Source organism: Manacus vitellinus, unplaced genomic scaffold (assembly GCF_001715985.3).
Source record: "Manacus vitellinus isolate BGI_N305 unplaced genomic scaffold, ASM171598v3 scaffold_0_pilon, whole genome shotgun sequence".
NCBI lineage: Eukaryota > Metazoa > Chordata > Aves > Passeriformes > Pipridae > Manacus > Manacus vitellinus.
This window is the reverse complement of record NW_021938789.1, coordinates 39,201,666-39,221,082: the sequence shown is the minus strand read 5'-3', so window position 1 is coordinate 39,221,082 and position 19,417 is coordinate 39,201,666. Positions and strand designations below refer to the sequence as shown.

Here is a 19,417-nt window from a genome sequence, read left to right as displayed (position 1 = left end):
AAAGGAAAATGCCCACAAGGAAAGGGTCAATAATTATTACGCTAATTTTAGCAAAGTTGCAATTGTTTTGTATTTCCTTATCATAGCTGGTAGAGCTATTTTCCTAAAGTGGAGTCTGGTGTCAATTTTCTAATGTGTTAGTGTGCAATTTATGTTACATTGAAGAAAAAATTTTCCCCTTTTCTTTGAATTTTAGGGGTTATCCTCTGCAAATATGACACCATTGTTGGTGAATTTGCTTAATTTTTTTTGTTTGTTTCTTAGGCTGCAAGAAGTTACATTTCCAACTGTTGCATAATATGTCAATTATGTCAATTCTCCATACCTGGGAGTATTCCAGGCCAAATGGGATGGGACTCTGAGCAACCTGGTGTAGTGAAAAGTGCCCCTGTCCTCTGCAGAGGGGTTGAAACTAGATGATCTTTAAGGTCCCTTCCAACCCAGGCCATTCTATGGTTCTATGATTCTTTGAATTAACTGTCTTCATTGCCCTGTAGAAGCACACCTTGTTTGAGGAGAAAAAGGAGGAACTGCTGAAAGTAAAAATCCATGAAAAACTGGCAGAAGATAACCAATAAATTACTTTTTGAAGGTCTCCTGATTTTCACTAAGCCTGCCAAGCAGAAAGCACTGCAGCTGTTCCATTTCCTGAGAGGACAGTGAAACACCATACCCTGCCTTCTTGTCCACGACTTGTTTTAGTAGCACACACAATTCTTCATGATAAATAGTCACCAAGAAAGTCATGAGCAGCGTAGAGTCTTTTTCAATGATTCAGCAGACCTCAAACATTTTGGAACTTGGTGAGGGTTCAAGTAAAAGTTGGCTGTGATCCAGATCAAAGCTGTAACCTGTCACTGAAATAGTTCACCTCCTTACCTGGCAGTAATTTTTTCTATTTCTGTATCTGGACTTAATCCCTTACCAAGACTGGGAATTAGAAGTGAAAAGCCTAACCAGTTTTAGGTCAAGGTTACGGATAACAAGGGAGATATCAGAATGGATTCTTAGTGAGTTCTCTTTTTATCTCTGAAGTACTCAAGACTAATCTTAGATTGTTTTGAGTACTACTATGCCTGTAAAAGCCATTCTTATCGGTCAGTAAATCTGCTAACACCCTATAGGGTTGATTACTTCCCTGTTCATGTTACTTAACTAATTTAAAGATTGCTATTCTGATTACTTTTTTTTCATGTGATTAAAATTTTGTTGAACCTCATTTATATACTCTGAAACTGGGTGAAATCATAGTTCTCTTGAAAATGGGAATACTGGCTGCTAACATGAGAGTTTTAAGCCTAGATCTTTCTTGAACCCCAACACTCTGTTTGGTGCCTTGTTCTTCCAGTAATAAGCCTTTCCTTGATTAGCCTTAAGACTGACCTTTTTCTCATTAAAAATTAACTACTTGTGTATAAACTTCAAATGCATTTAATGGAGAAGATGGATTGCACCATCTAGTGGATCTGATACAAGCCTCTCACATCTGTGAGACCAAAACTCCATAGCAAAAGGAATCAAGTAAGTAGAGGCACATTTGACCTCTCCAGTCTTTCTTTCCTGTGCTCCATGTTAATTTAACAGAAAATAAATATTTTACATACTAGATTTTGGGAGAGATGTCTGTGTGCTAAGACAGATAATTATGCTATAACAGCTCTTCCATATATCAAAGTAATTTCTAGTTGCCATTGGAAACATTCATGCTAAGTTGAGGAGTGGGCTTTGAAAACTGTATCACCCCTTTGGGAATTTGTGTTGTAATTAACCTTTAGGTTAATAAAAAATTAGAAAGGGCCAAAATGAGAGAGAGGCCAGTGTACTATGATGGTTTTTAAAACAGAAGTTCTTTCATTTAACACAATACTAAATGGATCTTGATTTTTCTTTTAAACTCACTTGAAGTTGGTTTGATATCATAAAGTCTGCTTGTGGCTGAAGATTTTAGTTTTCATTCAGTCATTCAGTTTGGGTTGTTCTGACTCGTTCTGGCTTGTGAGTTCAAATTCAGTGTGTAATGGAGTGTCGTATAAATACCTGATTAGGAAGACAGATCTGTGAAAGGTTAAAGAGTAGTAAGAGGAGATGATGATAATTATTGGCACATCTTTCTAAGGTGTTTCTATAAATCTTTTTTCTAGAATTTAACTGGGGTAGAACAGCTGCTTCTGATAATTCTTGGTGATCGAGGGGTGAGGGAGGGAGGGAGAAAGAAAAGAAAGAAGGAAGAAAGTCTAAACTTCATATAGCATTCAACCCTTAACATCCCATATCCAATCTGGCACCCATGGTTCAACCTTAATGTAAAAATTGGAAGGGCGATGAGCTTCTGGGTCTGCTCTTGAATGACCTGGGGAGGCACACTACTACAAACCTGATCTTTCTGTACTATATTCTAGTTTTTCTTCAAGAAGTAACGTCTTGAGGAAGAAAACTGTGCTGGAGCAAGACTTGCATTTGTTTTTTCCAAAGATGGTTCCAGTCAGGAGTGAGTTTGGACTAGATGATCTCCAGAGGTTCCTTCCAACCCTAACTATTCTGCTATACTGTGACTTTTTCAATGTATTCTGTCACCAGGTCCCCATCCCCAGTCAGCAGTGACCATGCATTTTTCATAGTCTTTCTTTTGCTGTTGAAGCTCTTCTTCAACTCCAGCTGGGCTTTGGCTCTCCTAATCCTTTCCCTGCACACTTGGACACTTTTTCCATATTCCTTCTGGGTCACCTATACCTGCTCATGTCTCTTCCGTGTTTCAGATTTGTTAGGAGCTCCTAATTCATCCATGCAGACCTCTTGTCTCCTTTCCTTGACTTCCTTCCCCTCTTCCATCTTAAAACATTTGACTATCAAACGAGACTTTTAGTTAAAGTAGCATAAGAATTTCAGTAAAAGTATTTCAGAATTTCAGTATGTGGTCCAAAACTCTGAGATATGCGTATGTGTGATCTTGAAATGTTTGTAACATTTATGGAACTGTGTAGTAAACTCTGCCTTTTTTAGGTTTTTTTGCAGATTATCTCCCTATAAATACTTACTCTGTACACCGTTCACTGCGTGAATGAAACAGTACAAGACTGTTGAGGATGGAGATGTGTTTCTATGAAAAAGTCAGGGGGTGGGGAGACCAATGTGTTTTGCTTGGTGTGATTTTTCTGGTTTTATCTCAAGAAGCTAGTATGGAGTTGAAAAAAGAGTTCTCTAGTTCAGGTTTTTTCCAGTTAAGGAAGTTTCAAATTGATTGGGCAAGCAAGCTAGCTTGAAATAACCTGTTCTTCACAGTGAGCTCTGTGAAGGTTATTTATATAGCAGATTAACTGTGATGTGCTTAAATAACCCAAACATTCTCAAGCTTATGACTACCTAGCTTCATTTTTCAAAGATAAGTATCCTAAATATAGTATATTCTTGTAGCCTAATTTATACCTTGTCTGTACTAGTCTTGTCGCTTTATGTGGGTTATCCCACCTACATGTAATGAGCGACTGACAAGTGTGTTGGTATCTCCAAAGCTGCACATTGCTGAATGGGTAGTCACAGCCCAGATTTGTATTGTGTAGCTGAGGATATGCATTAACTGACTGTGCTGGGTAGCCCTGCCTCGTCCTTTGGTTGTCTGGGCGTTATTGTACTTTTTATAGAAGAGTTAACTTCCTTACTTCTGACACACGAGTTTCTTCAGAGACATCAAAAAAAAGTGATTCGATGATATTGTTTGGGTGGTGGTGGTAGCGTGTGTCTTTGTGCAAGGTCCCGAATTCATTTAAAAACAGAAGGAATAAAATGTTTTGTCTGTAAAGATGCAGATCTAAAGCAAATGTTAATTTGGTAGTTTTCTTTTTGTAGTAACAATCCATTATTGAAATTTTTGCCCAAACTATGTTTTATTCTTTCTGGTGTAAGTGTCTGGGATTTAAGAAAATTGAGACTTTCTGACTAAATCAGTTCTTAAATTAAGACTGGTAATTTTTGATGGCATATCAGTTACAACTTAAAGTATGTGATTCTGTATGTTCTTCCCTACATTTTGGTACTCAGGAAAAAATTAATTGTGAGAAGGTATAATTCTGCTCAGGTACAGGGCCATACCATTCAATCCTGTGACATATTTCACTGGCTGTTTCTTGCTGCACTTTCAAAACTAATATCTTTGAGCTCTATCAATAAAATACAAGATCTTCTGGGGGCAAATTATACAAGGGTCTAAGTGATCGAATAAGACTAATTTTCTCCTCAGTTGAAACCTAATTGAAATCCCAGAGTGAATCCAGAATAACCCCGTGGAAGTAATTTTTACTGGTTCTGCTAGAGACTGTATTGCCTTATTTTAGTCTTCATATATTTTTTAGTAGATTGTGTTTATTTACCTTGTTCTTTTAGGTAGTTACAGCACTATTAAGTGAAATATAAGTGAAATCCTTTTCTGAAGGTTCTTAATATGGATATATATTTTGTAGTCATAACCATGTGCTAGTTAATTAGGAGCCACACTGTGGTATATGTAAATATTATGTTATCTTTGATACAATTCAGGTTGATTATATACATCCTTGTACTGTAAGCGCATATGATTTAATTTTAGTTTGGCATTCAGAGAATTTGGGTGACAAAGACAGTTATTCAGAACATCTTGAATGTTTATGTAATTCGTGGTACTTCAATTTACTGAAGAAAGCACTAAAATTTGACAAATTATATGATAAAAGCAAATTTTTAATGTCAGCGTTTACTGCTTTACTACGTGGCATTTAATTGCTAACTGTGATATAATTATTTTTCTACTTGGAAGGCTTGTTTTAATCTGAATAGGCTTGCTTTAGTCTGAATAATGGAAAATTGTACCAGCTTTTTAGTGTAAAACATTTCTGTTGGCCAAGTGAACAGAATTGCTCTGCGGAAGTGCTGGCATGGTCCTGTCAAATAAACTCTGTCAAATGGATCTCAAATCTACTGCACACTAACCCATCTAAAAGAAAGCCTCTAACATAGCATGCTACTGTGATAATTCAGTAATACTTGCTTGATGATTACACAGCTCAGCTAGGGGGAAATGACCTGTAAATTATACTCTACAGATTAGAAGGAGCATCTTTATAAATATCCTACAAGACTGTCAGTTCCCATTTAGAAATAATACCATCTTTCACCTTACTGAAAAGCAGTCAGACAGCTGCTGTAAAAACATGCAAACCAAGTGTCACTGAAAACTTTGAGTAGTCTTGTGCTTTGGAGAAGCCCAGTAATAGCACAGAGCTTAACTGTAGCAGCTGTGGTGTGGGTATACATAAAGGTGCCTTTCGCTTTTTGCATCAAACACTGGAGTGCAGTTGAATTTTCATCTGGTGCAAGCTGAAGCAGTTTATAAACGTAAGGTGAGGGAAGCTGAAATAGTATGCATTTTCTGGTTCCCCCGATGTGCAAACTTCCTCTGTCCCTGATCCTGCTTGTCCCTCTCTCTTTTGCCAGGACAACTGTTCATATTTAAAACTGGTTGAGGTTAAAACTCACCTTTACTTCTGGATAGTTTTAATCTGAATCAATTCCCTCATCCAATTCACTGTGCAGAGAAGTGAAACAGGAACCCTTTTGCTTATATAAGCAGAGGGCAAGAAGGTGAAAATTAATAGGAGAGAGTAGAAATGGCTGTAATTTTTTTTTGTCAGTGAGGTGGGCTTATTCAGATTAAAACTACTCATGGATCTAGAGAATAAGTTCTATTAAGAACATTTATGTTCTTTTCATGGGCAATACGATGTCCTTGTAAGAAGGAAAATTGTGATGGAAAGGCGGAATCATGTAGCCATATTCCTGTAAGTGGGCATGAAGCTGTAAATTAGAAAACATATTGTGTGATTCCCAAAGGAAAATAGCCAGTAATAAAGAATCAGTGCAATTGGTGTAACACAGTGAGTGTAATATATTAAACTGAACTCACGACAGTAATTTCTAGCTCTTTGCTATTACTTGGCACAGTAACTTGTAAAAGCTGGATCTCTTTACAGTGTTCTGCCTCACCATCTAATCAGTCATCAGAGGAGGCGAGAAAAGATTTGCTAAAAATTATTACATAATTAGAGAAGGGTATTACATGGCTAAAAGTGGCTTTCTCTTTTCAATAATCTCCTGTCAAGTATCTGTCTGGCTATAAAGAGTCTCAGGCAGTCCCTTTTGTAGATCTTTGTCCCAGATCTTAAACAGATCTGTGACAAATGATTGTTGTGCAGAAAAACATGTGGATTAGGCTTTTTTAATGGTATTTTTCGATGGACACTTTAAATTTATATATATATTTAAAAATCCATCAACTTTTCGTTATTACAACTGTTAATAATGAAATAAAATAAAAATGATAGAGTGGTCTGATTAATGCAATGGATATGTATTTTTTCTTGTTTTTTTTATTTTCAATCCTATAATTTTATCTTCAAAGCAGCAATATCCCTGGTCTCTGCCATTAGCAGAAGGGATCTAAAGCAAGGGATGCTACTGGTGGGTTTCTGTTTTTGTTGTTGAGGAAGCAGTGGATTTAATATTGCTGAAATACCTTTATCAAAACATAGCTTGAAATTTACTTCCTTAACGAAGGAATTTTATTAATTTCCCTTTGTTGTGGTATTTTTTTTGACATTTGAATTATCAGAGGTGAAGAATTTTCAAAGTATCAGATTTATGTAAGTTTTGACTTCCTTTTAATCATCTTTTCAAAAATGTTCAATTCTGAGGGCTAGCTAAAAGCTTACTTGAACAAATGATACTATAACTAATGTTTACAGTAACAGTTTTTGTAAAGCCGCCTCAGTATTTGACTGTAATGGACATACTTGACATGAGTAGTACCTGTTTAGTTCTCTGGGAACATTTGTTCTTTTGTTGTTTACCTAAGCACTGATTTGAATTTATTAGAAATGATTTCCCTCTTTCCTCAAATCTGTCTCATGAGACATTTGTGTAAGAGGAGACAACCAGCAGGTAGTCTGAATGAAGCTTAATAGCATGGCTTTAGGATCTTCGAAAACAAAGATCTTCAATAATAACTGCACAAATTGAACTAGTCTCACTTTCAACACTCCATGTATTATGTATGACGTGATCTGTAGAGAAGGTGTGCAGAGTTAAAAGGGTTTTTGCCAAGGATGGGATTTGCCTAGTGTAACTTATTTCTCCAGTGTCCTTCTCTAGTTAATTGCAAAAAGAGTGAGTTCTCTAGAGGCTCAATCAGAGCAGACTAATGTGTCCCACAGAGTAAAAGAAAAATTAGCCTTATGGAGTTAAAATTGGCTTCCTCGAATACTTCTCTAGGTGCCTCGAATCTTCAGAAGTTACCTCTGCTGTCAGATACGCTGAAAGAGAGAAGCAAACCCAGAATGCAAGGTGGCAAAATAAGATATAACTGTAAAAGCACAAGGCATCTGCTTGCTAGGTTAATCAGTCTTTTTCCTAAGCTGCAAACATGGCTTTCATTTAAATGCCCCAAAGCAGTATTTTTGTTTGATTTGCTCTTGTGGGGAAGCAGAAGGGCGGTCTCCTTGCTGGTTTGTATGGTTAAGTTGCACACAAGGCACACTGAGAGAGCACTGGAACTTCTAGAACATGATAGCATTAAAATTGCTTGCACAGCGTTGACTTGCCTACTTTGAGTGTTGCACAGTAAGCTGCAAAATAGACCCTAGCTTCATTTACTGAGAGAGTTTGAAGGAGTGTTGTGGATAAGGCAATGTGTTTTCATTGAAAAATAAAAAGATTTTTACAAATCCATTTAAATGTTGACAAAACTTAGTCATCATATCTCTTTCTTGGAAAATGATTAAGCAGATTCAGCAGCTTCTTTCCCAAGAAGAACTAAAAATTAATTGTAATGTGGTACCCTGTACAAAATCCCCTCAATTAAAAAAATTAAGATTTAACAAGATTGTAAGTAACTCCCTTGTGAACTATTAGGCCTTCATTAATCTTTGGTTCTTCTAGCTGTGTTTAGTGGTATCAGTGAAGTGTTGGCTATTAAAAATGATTTCTTTTTTTGTCTAGTCCCCAAGCTGTTAGGAGCACTGAATATGCTCTCAGAATTCAGCGTTTCTTTTCTAAACTGGTCTCCAGCTGGCTTTCTTCTGCTCTGTGTTTCATTCATGATATGTGCTTTGAAAAGCATATGGGTTTCTCTCACTGCTAGAAATGTAGGATGAGTTGTCCAAAGAGTATCAGTTTCAGAAAAAGGTCACTGCCCTTGTGAATCTGCTGGCTTTTCTTCCTTTCATTTACAGGTTCAGTATTTTATGCATATACATTGTCAGCAAACAGGTGTGAAACCTACAGGCCAAGAATGTGCTTCTTTTCCCCATAAAGGATGAAGAAGTGACATGGAGACATGACGATGTATTACTTCTGTCTGGCCTTTCCTTGGCAGAAGGTTTAAACTCATCAATGAACTGTGTGCTGTAATAATGATGTCATATGATGGATTTCTTGGACTTTGCTTTTTACTGCTCGTTGCTATTAAAAAAAAAAAAAAAAGAAGAAAATAAAAGTAAGCAAACCAGTTCTCAGGGCAACAGTCACTAACTCTCACCAGAAAGCTGTTCTTTTTTACACCACAAGTCCCCAGACCTTTTGGCTATTGCAAAAAGAAAAAAAAAAAAAAGAGTTTCTGGTTGGAGCTGAGCTGTTTCTATTTCCTGATGAAAAATTCAACTGTTGCTACTGCACTGGTGCTTTTTTTCTAATGCCAAAATGAGCTGGTCACCCACTGTATTAAGGATGGTGTAGCTGAGTGTTAGAATAAAGCCTCAGACTGATTCAACGACCTTCACTTTAGAGCTTCTGTCTCACAAGGTCTGCAGGCTGCATACCCCATTCCTATGTTCTGTGTAACCAGCCAGAAGCAGCCTGTGATCTTAAATGCTTTAAAGAGAATGTTTGCATCACGACATTACTGTGTACATGGCTAACATGCAGCATAATGGAACAGGGATTTGAATATTTACAGCATGTTACGTAAACGTTGCCCTTCTGAATATTTTCTAAATCCTCTTAGCTCTTAAGTGACAGCTTTTTTTTATTTTTAATAAAATCAGTCTTTTCATTTATCCAGCTAAGTTTGGTAAACAAAAGACATTTAATACTTCCTTTCATATAGACAGATTCTTGTATTTAAGGGTTTATCTTTGTGCACTTAAGCTTATTAGGTTCCTGGGTAACTATTTTAAAAAAGCTGACTTTGCAAAAGCAGTACATGGTGCAGAGGTGGGCTTTGGAATTTTCTGTGCTTTGCCAGTGTATACTGTGAATAGGTAATCTCCAAAGGATTGCAGTAAGCAGAGCAGTGTGCATTATGGTATGCAAATGTCACATGGATATTTGAATTCTATTTTGATCTACTAATAGTCAGTAGTGAAGATTTTGGGTTGGGCTTTATGTGTGTTTATATGTGATACATACTCCTTTTAAAAATTGAGTAAGAATTGTGCTGTGGCAAAATAAAAGGAAGGAAAATTGTGACAAAATTCTGGACATCTATGGGGATTTTCTCTTTAAAGCTCTAGGACCATGGCTTTGTACCGTGCTTTATGCTCTGACATTTATTTTTAATTGTGTTAGATGTAGGTTTTCACAAAATCTGAAAAAGCTTCTGAGGGATGACAGAAGTGTGATAAAAGAAATGACATGGCCAGAAAGGTGGTGGGGATCTAGCATGATTTGGTTCTTTGATTTTCTGTATGTGTGAGATTTGGGGTGTCAGTTGGGGGGAGGCTTCTTTTTCTTGGGGAAGCAAGACAGATAAGAAATGGGTTTAAAAAGCTTGCAAGGCATTCAGAAGCATGATTTTTGAAAATTTAGGAGCAAAGACCTCAGTGGTTTTGTGGCAGTGTTATGGGTGGAGAACTTAAGAGTGTTTACAAGGTATACAGTTGCAAAGGGTGGATGGATGGATGGATGGACATTTTGTGAGTGCAGTATGTTTGCATTTACATTACTTTTGCTTTACTTTTGCTTGTAGGTGACTGTGGAAGAAGTGATGACTACTACTGCATACCTGGATCTCTTTTTGCGCAGCGTTTCAGAACCAGCCCTCCTCAAGATTTTCCTCCGCTTTATTTTGCTGCACCGACATGAGAATGTGCATATCCTGGATACACTGACTAGCAGAATCAACACGCCATTCCGGGTAAGGCAAGCAGCTGATGTCTCCAAATTGATCCCATTTGTTAGTTGCAGTGTCACTGATGTATTCCTCAGGAATCTAGTCTATATTACTGTAGCATGTTTACTTAACTGTGACGTTACCAGCTTTCTTTGATTAGAAGGTGACACTTTCTTGCTCAAGTGATTAAGCTGCTGCTTCCTTTTCTTTGCCTTCACTCCCCTGTGCAATAAAGTTTATCTCAGCTTTGCACTGAACCCCTTCTTAGCCCAGGCACAGTGTGCCACAGTAGCTGGAGAGAGAGTTGACAGAGTGAGTAGTTACCTTTGCTAACAGCTGGACCTTCTGGCTGAGAAAATGAGGACTTGTTGCACCAGACTGCCCTTCTGAGTCTTGCTTGGCTGGCAGCCTTGGCTGACTCTTGGGTGGTGCACAGCTTCATGGATGAAATTAAGAATAATGTTTCAGTGCAAGTGAATGTTTAGAATGTGCAATAATATTTTAGAGAAGCCAGAACATCAGCACTTGCATTAAATTTGTGTGTTAGGGACAGTAGCTTCATCTGAAAATTGTTTTGAAATATGGGTGCATGCAAATATCGATATATGCTGCTGTTAGTGCATCTGTAAGATGGATTAACTATGAGAACTGAAACGGCTTCTGTCAACAAAAATGCAAATGCTGTTGTCTCTGCTAATCATTAATACTGTTACATAGGCAAACAAAAAGGGAATTGTAAAGAATTCTGCATCCCTGAGCAACTCAGGATCTCAGCCAAAATGATTCTGTGATGCTAAAGGAGTTTTCTGCAGTATAGCCTGGCCAAGTGCAGAACTGCCAGAACTGCAGCCTTCTGTGTGTTTCTGTAGCACAAAAGCTGTGTACATTATTATTGATGAAAATACTGATTAGTAATTTGCAGGGTTAAACTTATGTACAGACAGGCAACTTGTAAAAAGGACTATGCGTTTTACAGGACTTGTAAAAATACTGTCCTGTCTCCTGAGCATATTTTAAATCTTTTTACAAAATTGAAAAATAGATTTTATTTATTCAGAAGATTGCCATTTTGCAATATGGTTGCAAAGACAAATGAATAATATTTCCCTGTAAACTGAAATGTCTTAAATACAGGATAATTTAGGGCAGCAGCAGGTTTTTTTGAACTTTCATGGCATGAAGAAAAGTTATACTTGGCTCTCTCTAAATTTCACAGAGGAAATGAAATTTCCTGTTTTTCTCTGATGTCCCTCCCCTGGCTAAAACACACCTTTCGTGTAAAAATCTGACTTTTTCCAGAGGCTTGTTGTGAAGCTCTTCAACTCTGTCCCATGTTCCTATTAAGAACTCCAGTTGCAGATATTTCTCTCTCTCTTGTCCCTTTACTCTCTCCATCTATTTCTGTAGACATGAAGTCTTGGATTATTTGTTGACTCCTAGCACAGGCAGTGAAGAGCAGTGACAAGGCAACAAGTTTGAGCTGTGCTTTACCTTTCAGCAGGCTAGTTCATGAGCATTTTCCATTTCTCTTCTCTCTGCTTATTCCCTTTCTTTGGTTCTTCTGTTGGTGTTCCATGACCAAACTAGGAAAGGCAGTCAAAGAAGGTTTCTCTTTTCAGAGGCTATCAAGTGAGGTTCACTTAAACTTTGTTATTTAACTGTTTCACAGAGATACCTACCAAGTTGGGGGAAATACATGGATGTATATATATATTTCAAGAAATCTATGCATTCATTTGGTCTTGGTCACCATGGACAGCTGATCACATTGTCACTCATCTGAAAGAGAGAACCAGAAATGGTGAAACGAAAGGTCTTTAAGTTGACATTCTTGAGAAAACACGGCCTGGAGAGAGGAACATAGTGCTGTTGCAGAGCTAGAACAGAGCATTTTAACAGTGGGAGTAAGGGAAGTGACTGCAGGGAAGAGGAGCCATGTGGAAGAGAAGCAATGCCCAGGCAGGATGCTGGATTTAATCCTGAATGAATTACAGGTTATGTTCAGTGATTGAAAAAATGAGGTAGAGAAATATCTGTAGCTTTTTCCTCACTTTGTTCTAATCTGTTTATTTTGTTAGCTATTGAAAAGTGCCATTAATTTCATATATTATCATATATTATTATTTCATATGTTATTTACATAATTAATACAGGGAGAGACAAGATTTAAACACCCATTTGAAACTTTAGGAAAGGGTCAATTTATGCTAAATAATTCTCGCCAGAGTCAGCCTGGTCTGGGAGCCTAAGCTGACTATAAGATACTGTTTCCATGAGAGAGCAGCACAGGAGAAATACACGTTAAGAGGCAGGGATACAGAGACAGTGTGGTCTGTGAAAGCATACAGCTCATGCTTCTACCATTTTGGGCACAACTGCAGTCTAGCAAGTGTCTGGCAGGTAGAAATGTACTGTATGATAGCTTCGAAAGTGTTGTATGTCTAATTAATGACCAGAAAAGCCTGCAGAAGTCCATGTTTCTAGTCTGTCCTAAAGCCAGGGTGAAAGTGGGTTGCCTATCACAGAATGGGTATGATTTTTGTCTCTGCTGAGTGTGACTACTGAAATACCTAGTTGCAGCTGTATTTAATCAGACCTCTGCCAAAAAGGCAAGCATGCAATTCCCACGAGGAATGCTGTCCTTTCTCCTGGTCTTGCAAAAAGGATCTTCGTGCTTCATTGTAGCTCCCAGCTGTTCAACTGACCTGTAATAGAGAGATTATGAACACTCCATATGGAATAGATTCTGACAAAAGATGGCTTGTTTGTCCTGGTCTGTGTCCAGTACCTTAAGCTGTATTTCTAGAACCATTCAGCTTCTTAATGTGCAGAACGCTAATCATTCCTTATACTTAAAGCAACAGAAACTTGAGGTGATTTATAACTTTTCTTTCAGAAAAAACCTTTAATTGGTTCAAATTCTGTGTCAGAGGTAAAAACTAACACACTGTATTGGAAGTTACAGGGTTCAGTTCACACTAAATTAAATTAATAAATTTTAATAATAGTTAAGACTGGTAAATTACTGACTTTTTTATAGCTTATTTGGAGGAAAGCTCTGGATTTCATTTTGTTAAAATGAAACGTTATGTGCATAGCTCTAGATAACTTAAAAAAATCCCATGGGGTGCTGACAAAATGAAATATTATACTAAGAGTGTCTATAAAGCATGATGTTCTGGCGGAGCCATTTTGTAATGTAGTATGCAGGGAAGATTAGAAAGATCCAATTTTCAGATCAAAAATTGACCATGTTTATTATTTTTCAGCTCTGTGTGGTCTCCTTGGCATTGTTCAGAACGCTCATTGGCTTGCATTGTGAAGATGTGATGTTACAGCTGGTTTTAAGGTAAAGGCTGAACTGTTTCCATTCTTCATCCTGACTCTGGGACATATAATCTCTGCCTGTGGATGCAGAGCTGGATGAGAGTTCTCCAAGAGAGTGGAAATCCAAGCAACTACAGAGATAAGAATATTTATGATCGTGACAAAAGTCTACCAGACCTGATGTAGTGTGATTTACGTCCTGAGATCTTCAGCGCAAGAGATTTTTCTTGTGATTTATTTCTATAGAAGTGAGAGAAGCTAAGAATATATTTATCACCTCCTTATTCCCTGCTTCTAAATGTGTAATTCTTCTCCTGTGCATGTTTTCTCTAGTGTATTATGCACTGTGATACAAAGCTATATACTTGTTTGCAGCTTCCACCTTCTTTCTTGTTTTTCACCTCTTTGATTCCTCTCTGTGAAAATACTTCAGGTTCCTGAACTATTGTAGGTAGATTGTAGTGTACTAAATGCACTGATTATTTTTGGTTTTAAGTGGTGATTCTATACATTGCTTCAAGATACTTACTAATAATTTTGGTGTGTGTATTAGATGAGAGATATTGGTGTAACTAACTTGGGTTTTTAGCATTGTAGATCACATAAATGTTTCAGATACTGTGTGTCCCTCCACACACAGGCATTAAGGTGAAATTCCCTATAGCTCTTCCTATTGTTCCTGGGAATGCTGTGAACACAAGTATGTCACTACTCTAGCAGTAGAGGGCTGTGATTAATTTTTTTGTTTATTTAGGGAATCTTTTAGAATTTGTTTGCATTTTAAATGGCAGAACATCCAGTTAACACTGAGAGTCTTACTAACGTGCTTTTTAAAAGTAAAACAAAAGCGCTCTAAAGAAGTTTTAACATGAGACTGTGCTTCCTCTGTTTCTTGTACTCCCAATAGTTTTTTCCCTCCTCTGCCTGAGAGCTCAGTCTTGATCTACTGCAGTAAGACACTTTGTTGACCCTTCCCTCCTCTTTTTCTGGCTGCTTGCCTGGCAAACATAAACTGCCTCTCTCTGGATTTCCCAGGAAAACAAATAAATTGAGGATTCTGGGACAAAACTCATTCACTGTCAGACCAACCCATTCTTCTGGCCTTTGACATCTGCCCATCCCACACTTGCTCCATACTTTCTTGCAACAGGTTTACTCTAACCTGCAAAGGATTTTTTGCTTCCCTATTCTGATGCAACTGATCTCCTGTCTCTACTTGTCTTTACAGTTCATCATCAAACCAAGTGTCACAATATAGAGTCAGGGTTTCATGCTCCTGAGAGGTTTAGAAAGTGAATTGCTGTAAATATTATTACTGTTTCTTTTAATTTGGAGAAGGCAGAAAGGTAGGAGGGGAGTTTTGTGTGTTGCTGCTTTCTCTAACATCAAAGGATGATAAGTAATGCTAAACACTGCTGTTTCAGGTATCTGATTCCTTGCAACCACATGATGTTGAGCCAGCGACGAGCTGTGAAAGAGAGAGACTGTTATTCTGTGTCTGCTGCAAAACTGCTGGCCCTGACACCAATCTGCTGCTCCACTGGAATCACTTTGACATTTGAAAGCCAAGGAAAAGATTATATTCTATGGACAAAAGCAGCACAAACTAAAGGTAATTGTTGCTCAGGGGAAGACCAGATCATTAAGTGCATTGGATTTGGTAGCAGCTCATGGGAGGAAGTCAGAAAGAATCAGAGGGGAAGGAAATGTGGTGGGTAACAATTAACTGGGCAAGCCTGGACTAGAAAGCTTATTTAATTCCTTCCATGTGTCTGGGTCTATTGAAACCTTATTTTAACAGCTATCCAGCTTGAATATACATTCATGAAAATAATGTACAGATACATGACAGCAACCCTTGCTGCTTCTGAGTGGTTGCTGCTTTAAGGTTTGAATGCAGGCTTCTCTCTCAGAAATCTTGAGTTACAGCTCTGTCTTTGCAATAGGAACAAGTCATGTATGTTTATGAGCAAATCTCTTAATTGTTATGCTTTTGTCTTCCTACCTTATTGGATGGTTGGGGTTAAACACTCTCCAGTGTCTTAGTGGATCCCTTGCTAGAGAAAATTTGATATACTACTAATGGTATGAGTCGTCTTCTTTACTTCTAGATTCTGGTGGACGCTCTTCTGAATCTACTTGCATTGTGGAATATGGAAGAGCTGTGGACATCAGCTACTTGCAGTACCTGGGGGAAGCTCAAGAAGCCATCATCCAGTGCTTGAAAGATTGTAAAGTTTGGTCTGCCTTGTATGATGGAGTAAACCCTGATCCAGACACCTTTATCCAAACGCTTGCAGAGGAGAACAGTACGGATGTGGAACATCCCATGTTTCAGCTCCAGCAAAGGACACCTAGCACATGCAGCTCCTCTCGAGTAACTCCATTCAGCGAGAAGATGCAGTTGGAGCTAGAATGGGATGATAGCTATGACACAGGGATTTCTCCTGGTTCTAATGTGAGCTCACCACAACCATATGATGATCTGGGAAGCACAGAAATGCAGCCACCTGCAGAGCCACCGAAACACATACAAGAAATGAAAAAAAATGCCATTATGCTCATCAAAGGTTCTTATATAGAGGAATCAGACTTTCAGGATGATGTTATGGTTTACAGGTTATGTGCCCAGAAGGATACTCAAGATGATGACAGCTCCAAGGAGAAAACTTTAAATGCAGCCAGAGAACGTAAGGTCCGAAGCCAGACAGTAGTCAATGGGCCTCTTGCAAAGACCCAGCTGGAAATGGGCTTGGAGGAGCACAGTAAGAGAAATTCAAGCTCAACTCAAGGTGTGATGAAAGAACAAATAAAGCAGAAAATGACTGAGATTGATCCACAGCCAGACTTAGATTTGAAGATTTCTCCTCAGGAGGCAGATTGTAACTTAAGACTGCTGAGCACAGATGGTGAGGATTTCATTGCACAGTATGACAAAATTATTAAGGAACTGGATCCAAACAGTGCAAGCTTGGAGGAACAGAAACTGGATACTCCTGACCCTGTCTCTCCAGCAGAAGAGGAGGAGGACTTTGAGAATTTTTCAACAGACACCCCTTCTGCAGAGAGCATATCATCTCCCTTTGGACCAAAGGAAGATGTCTCTCCTAAGCACACTTCGAGGAGCCAGAGTGCTCCGTTTACAGGTGGAATGTCCTGTTAATTACATACATAACAAATGCAGGATGGCATGGTGATTAAGGGGGGGCCAAATGAGATCACACTGTGTGGCACACAGCACAAGCATAGAGCAAGGAACAGTTCTGGCACTAAAGAGGGTATAGCCTGAATAGCTGAGACCAGTCGAAGGAGAGTGAGAGATCACATGTGAAAATACAGCAGAGTCATCAGTGTGGTGACAGCAAATGGTTGTTTCTCAGGGAATCTTCTTTGGGTGCTATCTTTTTTTTGGCAATTTTTTAAAACACTGAGCAGGGGTTATGTTGTTTGTATGTGAGAGCTCCATCACTCTAGAGGAAGCTTTTTCAGTTGTAAGGGGATTGGAGTAGCTGTTCTAATATACAGAGCCCAGGTAAGTAATTTGCTTATTTTATGGTTACTTTCATCTCTGATGTGGTGGATGCAGTATTATGGTGCCGTTTTTCCCCTCTCTGCTATTCCACATTGTAACACGAGGTGTCAGCACTGGTGCCACGTCTGTATGTGCCTGTCTCCATGCTCTGCCCTGGCATCCTGTTCCTCCAGTGTCATCTTGCCCTCGCTGCTGGCATGCTTTTCTGTCTGGTGCCACGCAGCAATTTAAGCTTGGTCTCTGCTGGCTGTCCAAGCTACTCAAGAATGACAGTACTACCAGAGGTCAGAGTGGGCTTTTGATCGGTATGTGTACAGTTCCTTGCACTGCAGGCTCCTAATCTTTAGTTATGTCTCCTAGATACCAGAGTAATGCAAATAATAAAAAATAATAATAATGTATCTAGGTTTCCTCACCCAAAATAAAACCTCTATAAGATGGCTTCTTGTTCATTTGGAGGGGGAAAATGTGTATTCATTGAAAACCAGCCCTTTCTGGTCAGCTGTGGCCAGAATGCTTGGCACTGTTTCATAATTGAAAAATGCAGCCTGATTTTCAAACAATTTGCTCTTTTTGCTGTGGCGGCAATTTCCTTGTACCAGAAGCTAATCACATCCAAATCTGCTTCCCAGTATCTACTGTCAAATGTAGTCGAAAATGTTGTCTATGTCTCTCATTCTTCATCTAGTCCCCCCCCTCCATTTGTTCCTTTCCAAAACCCCACATCAAAATCACCCCCTGCCCAAACCCAAGACAAACTCAAAACTGAAGAAAATGAAGATAAAAAGCTAATAACAATAAGCCTCACTGTTTGCTCCCCATTCACAGTATGTCTTACTCTTAGGCTGTTTAACTTGCCTTAGTGCAGATCTTGGTGATTGCACGTAAGGAGGTGCTCAGAATCACAGAATATGCTGAGTTGGAAGGAACGCACAAGGATCATCACCTTAGCCCTGCATAGAACCATCCCCAAGAGTCACACCATGTGCCTGAGAGTATCATCCAAACACTTCTTGAACTCTGTCAGGCTTGGTGCTGTGACCACTTCCCTGGAGAGCCTGTTCCAGTGCCCAATCACCCTCTGGGTGAAGAACCTTTTCCTAATATCCAGCCTAAACCTCCCCTGACACAACTTCAGGATGTTCCCTTGGGTCACCACAGAGAAGAGATCAGTGTCTGCCCCTCCTCTTCCCCTCATGAGGAAGTTGTGGACTGCAATGAGGTCTTCCCTCTGTCTCCTCTTCTCCAGGCTGAACAGACCAAGTGCCCTCAGCCACTCCTCACATGGCTTCCCGTCAAGGCCCTTCACCATCTTTGTTGCCCTCCTTTGGACACTCTCTAAGAGCTTAACATCTTTCCTATATTGTGGTGCCCAAAACAGCCACAGTATTTAAGGTGAAGCCACACCAGGGCAGAGCAGAGTGGGACAATCCCCTCCCTCGACCGGCTGGCGATGCTTTGCCTGATGCCCCCCAGGACACGGTTGGCCCTCCTGGCTGCCAGGGCACTGCTGACTCATATTCAACTTGCTGTTGACCAGGACCCCCAGGTCCCTTTCCGTGGCACTGCTTTCCAGCATCTCATTCCCCAGTCTGTTTGTACATCTGGGATTGCCCCATCCCAGGTGCAGAATCCAGCACTTCCCCTTGTTGAACTTCGTATGGTTGGTGACTGCTCAGTCCTCTGATTTGTTGAGGTCTCTCTGCAGGGCCTCCCTGCCTTTGAGGGAGTCAACAGCTCCTCCCAGTTTTGTGTCATCTGCAAACTCAGTGTCCCTTCCAGTCCTTCATCCAAGTCATTTATAAAGATGTTGAAGAGCCTAAGATGGAGACCTGTGGAACCCCACTAGTGACAGGTCACCAGTGTGTTCCCCTATCACTGTTACCCTCTGTGCTCGACCTGTGAGCCAATTGCTCACCCACCACATGGTGCATTTATCCAGGTGTGCTGGGCATTTTGTCCAGAAGGATGCTGTAAGAGACAGTATTGAAAAGTTTTACTGAAATCCAAAAAGATTACATCAGTTGTCTTCCCTTGATCAACTAGGTGGGTTACCTTGTCATAAAAGGAAATCAGGTTTGATAAACAGGACTTTCCTTTCATGAAGCTGAAGCTGTGACCGATGACTGTGTTGTGTCTCAGGTGTTTTTTCAATACCTCACAGAATAATCTTCTCCATAATTTACCAGGCGCTGAAGCGGGACTGACAGGCCTCTAGTTGCCTCTGCCTTGGAAATCTTGAGATTGCAGGGCCTTTCAAAGATAGCAGCCTGGTCTAGTGGAAGGTGTTCCTGCTCTTGGCAGGGGGCTTGGAACTAGGTGATCTTTAAGGTCTCTGCCAACCCAAACCATTCTATGATTCTGTATTTAATTTGGAATAGTGTATTATGTTTGTAGATGTGTTTGATAAAGTTTTGGGTTGCTTT

General features: G+C 39.4%; 1 protein-coding gene across 3 annotated transcripts in view; it reads left to right on the top strand.

Moving 5' to 3' along the window:
* The window catches only part of FAM160A1 (family with sequence similarity 160 member A1), an 86,988-nt gene that overhangs the window by 59,973 nt on the left and 7,598 nt on the right, over positions 1–19,417 (top strand). For all 3 annotated transcript variants that reach the window (XM_018071797.3, XM_025894964.2, XM_029962528.1), the window contains 4 exons: positions 9,989–10,156; positions 13,402–13,481; positions 14,884–15,071; positions 15,571–16,605. In XM_018071797.3, the coding sequence (XP_017927286.1) occupies positions 9,989–10,156; positions 13,402–13,481; positions 14,884–15,071; positions 15,571–16,605 (1,471 nt within the window). The remainder of the gene's footprint in view (positions 1–9,988; positions 10,157–13,401; positions 13,482–14,883; positions 15,072–15,570; positions 16,606–19,417) is intronic.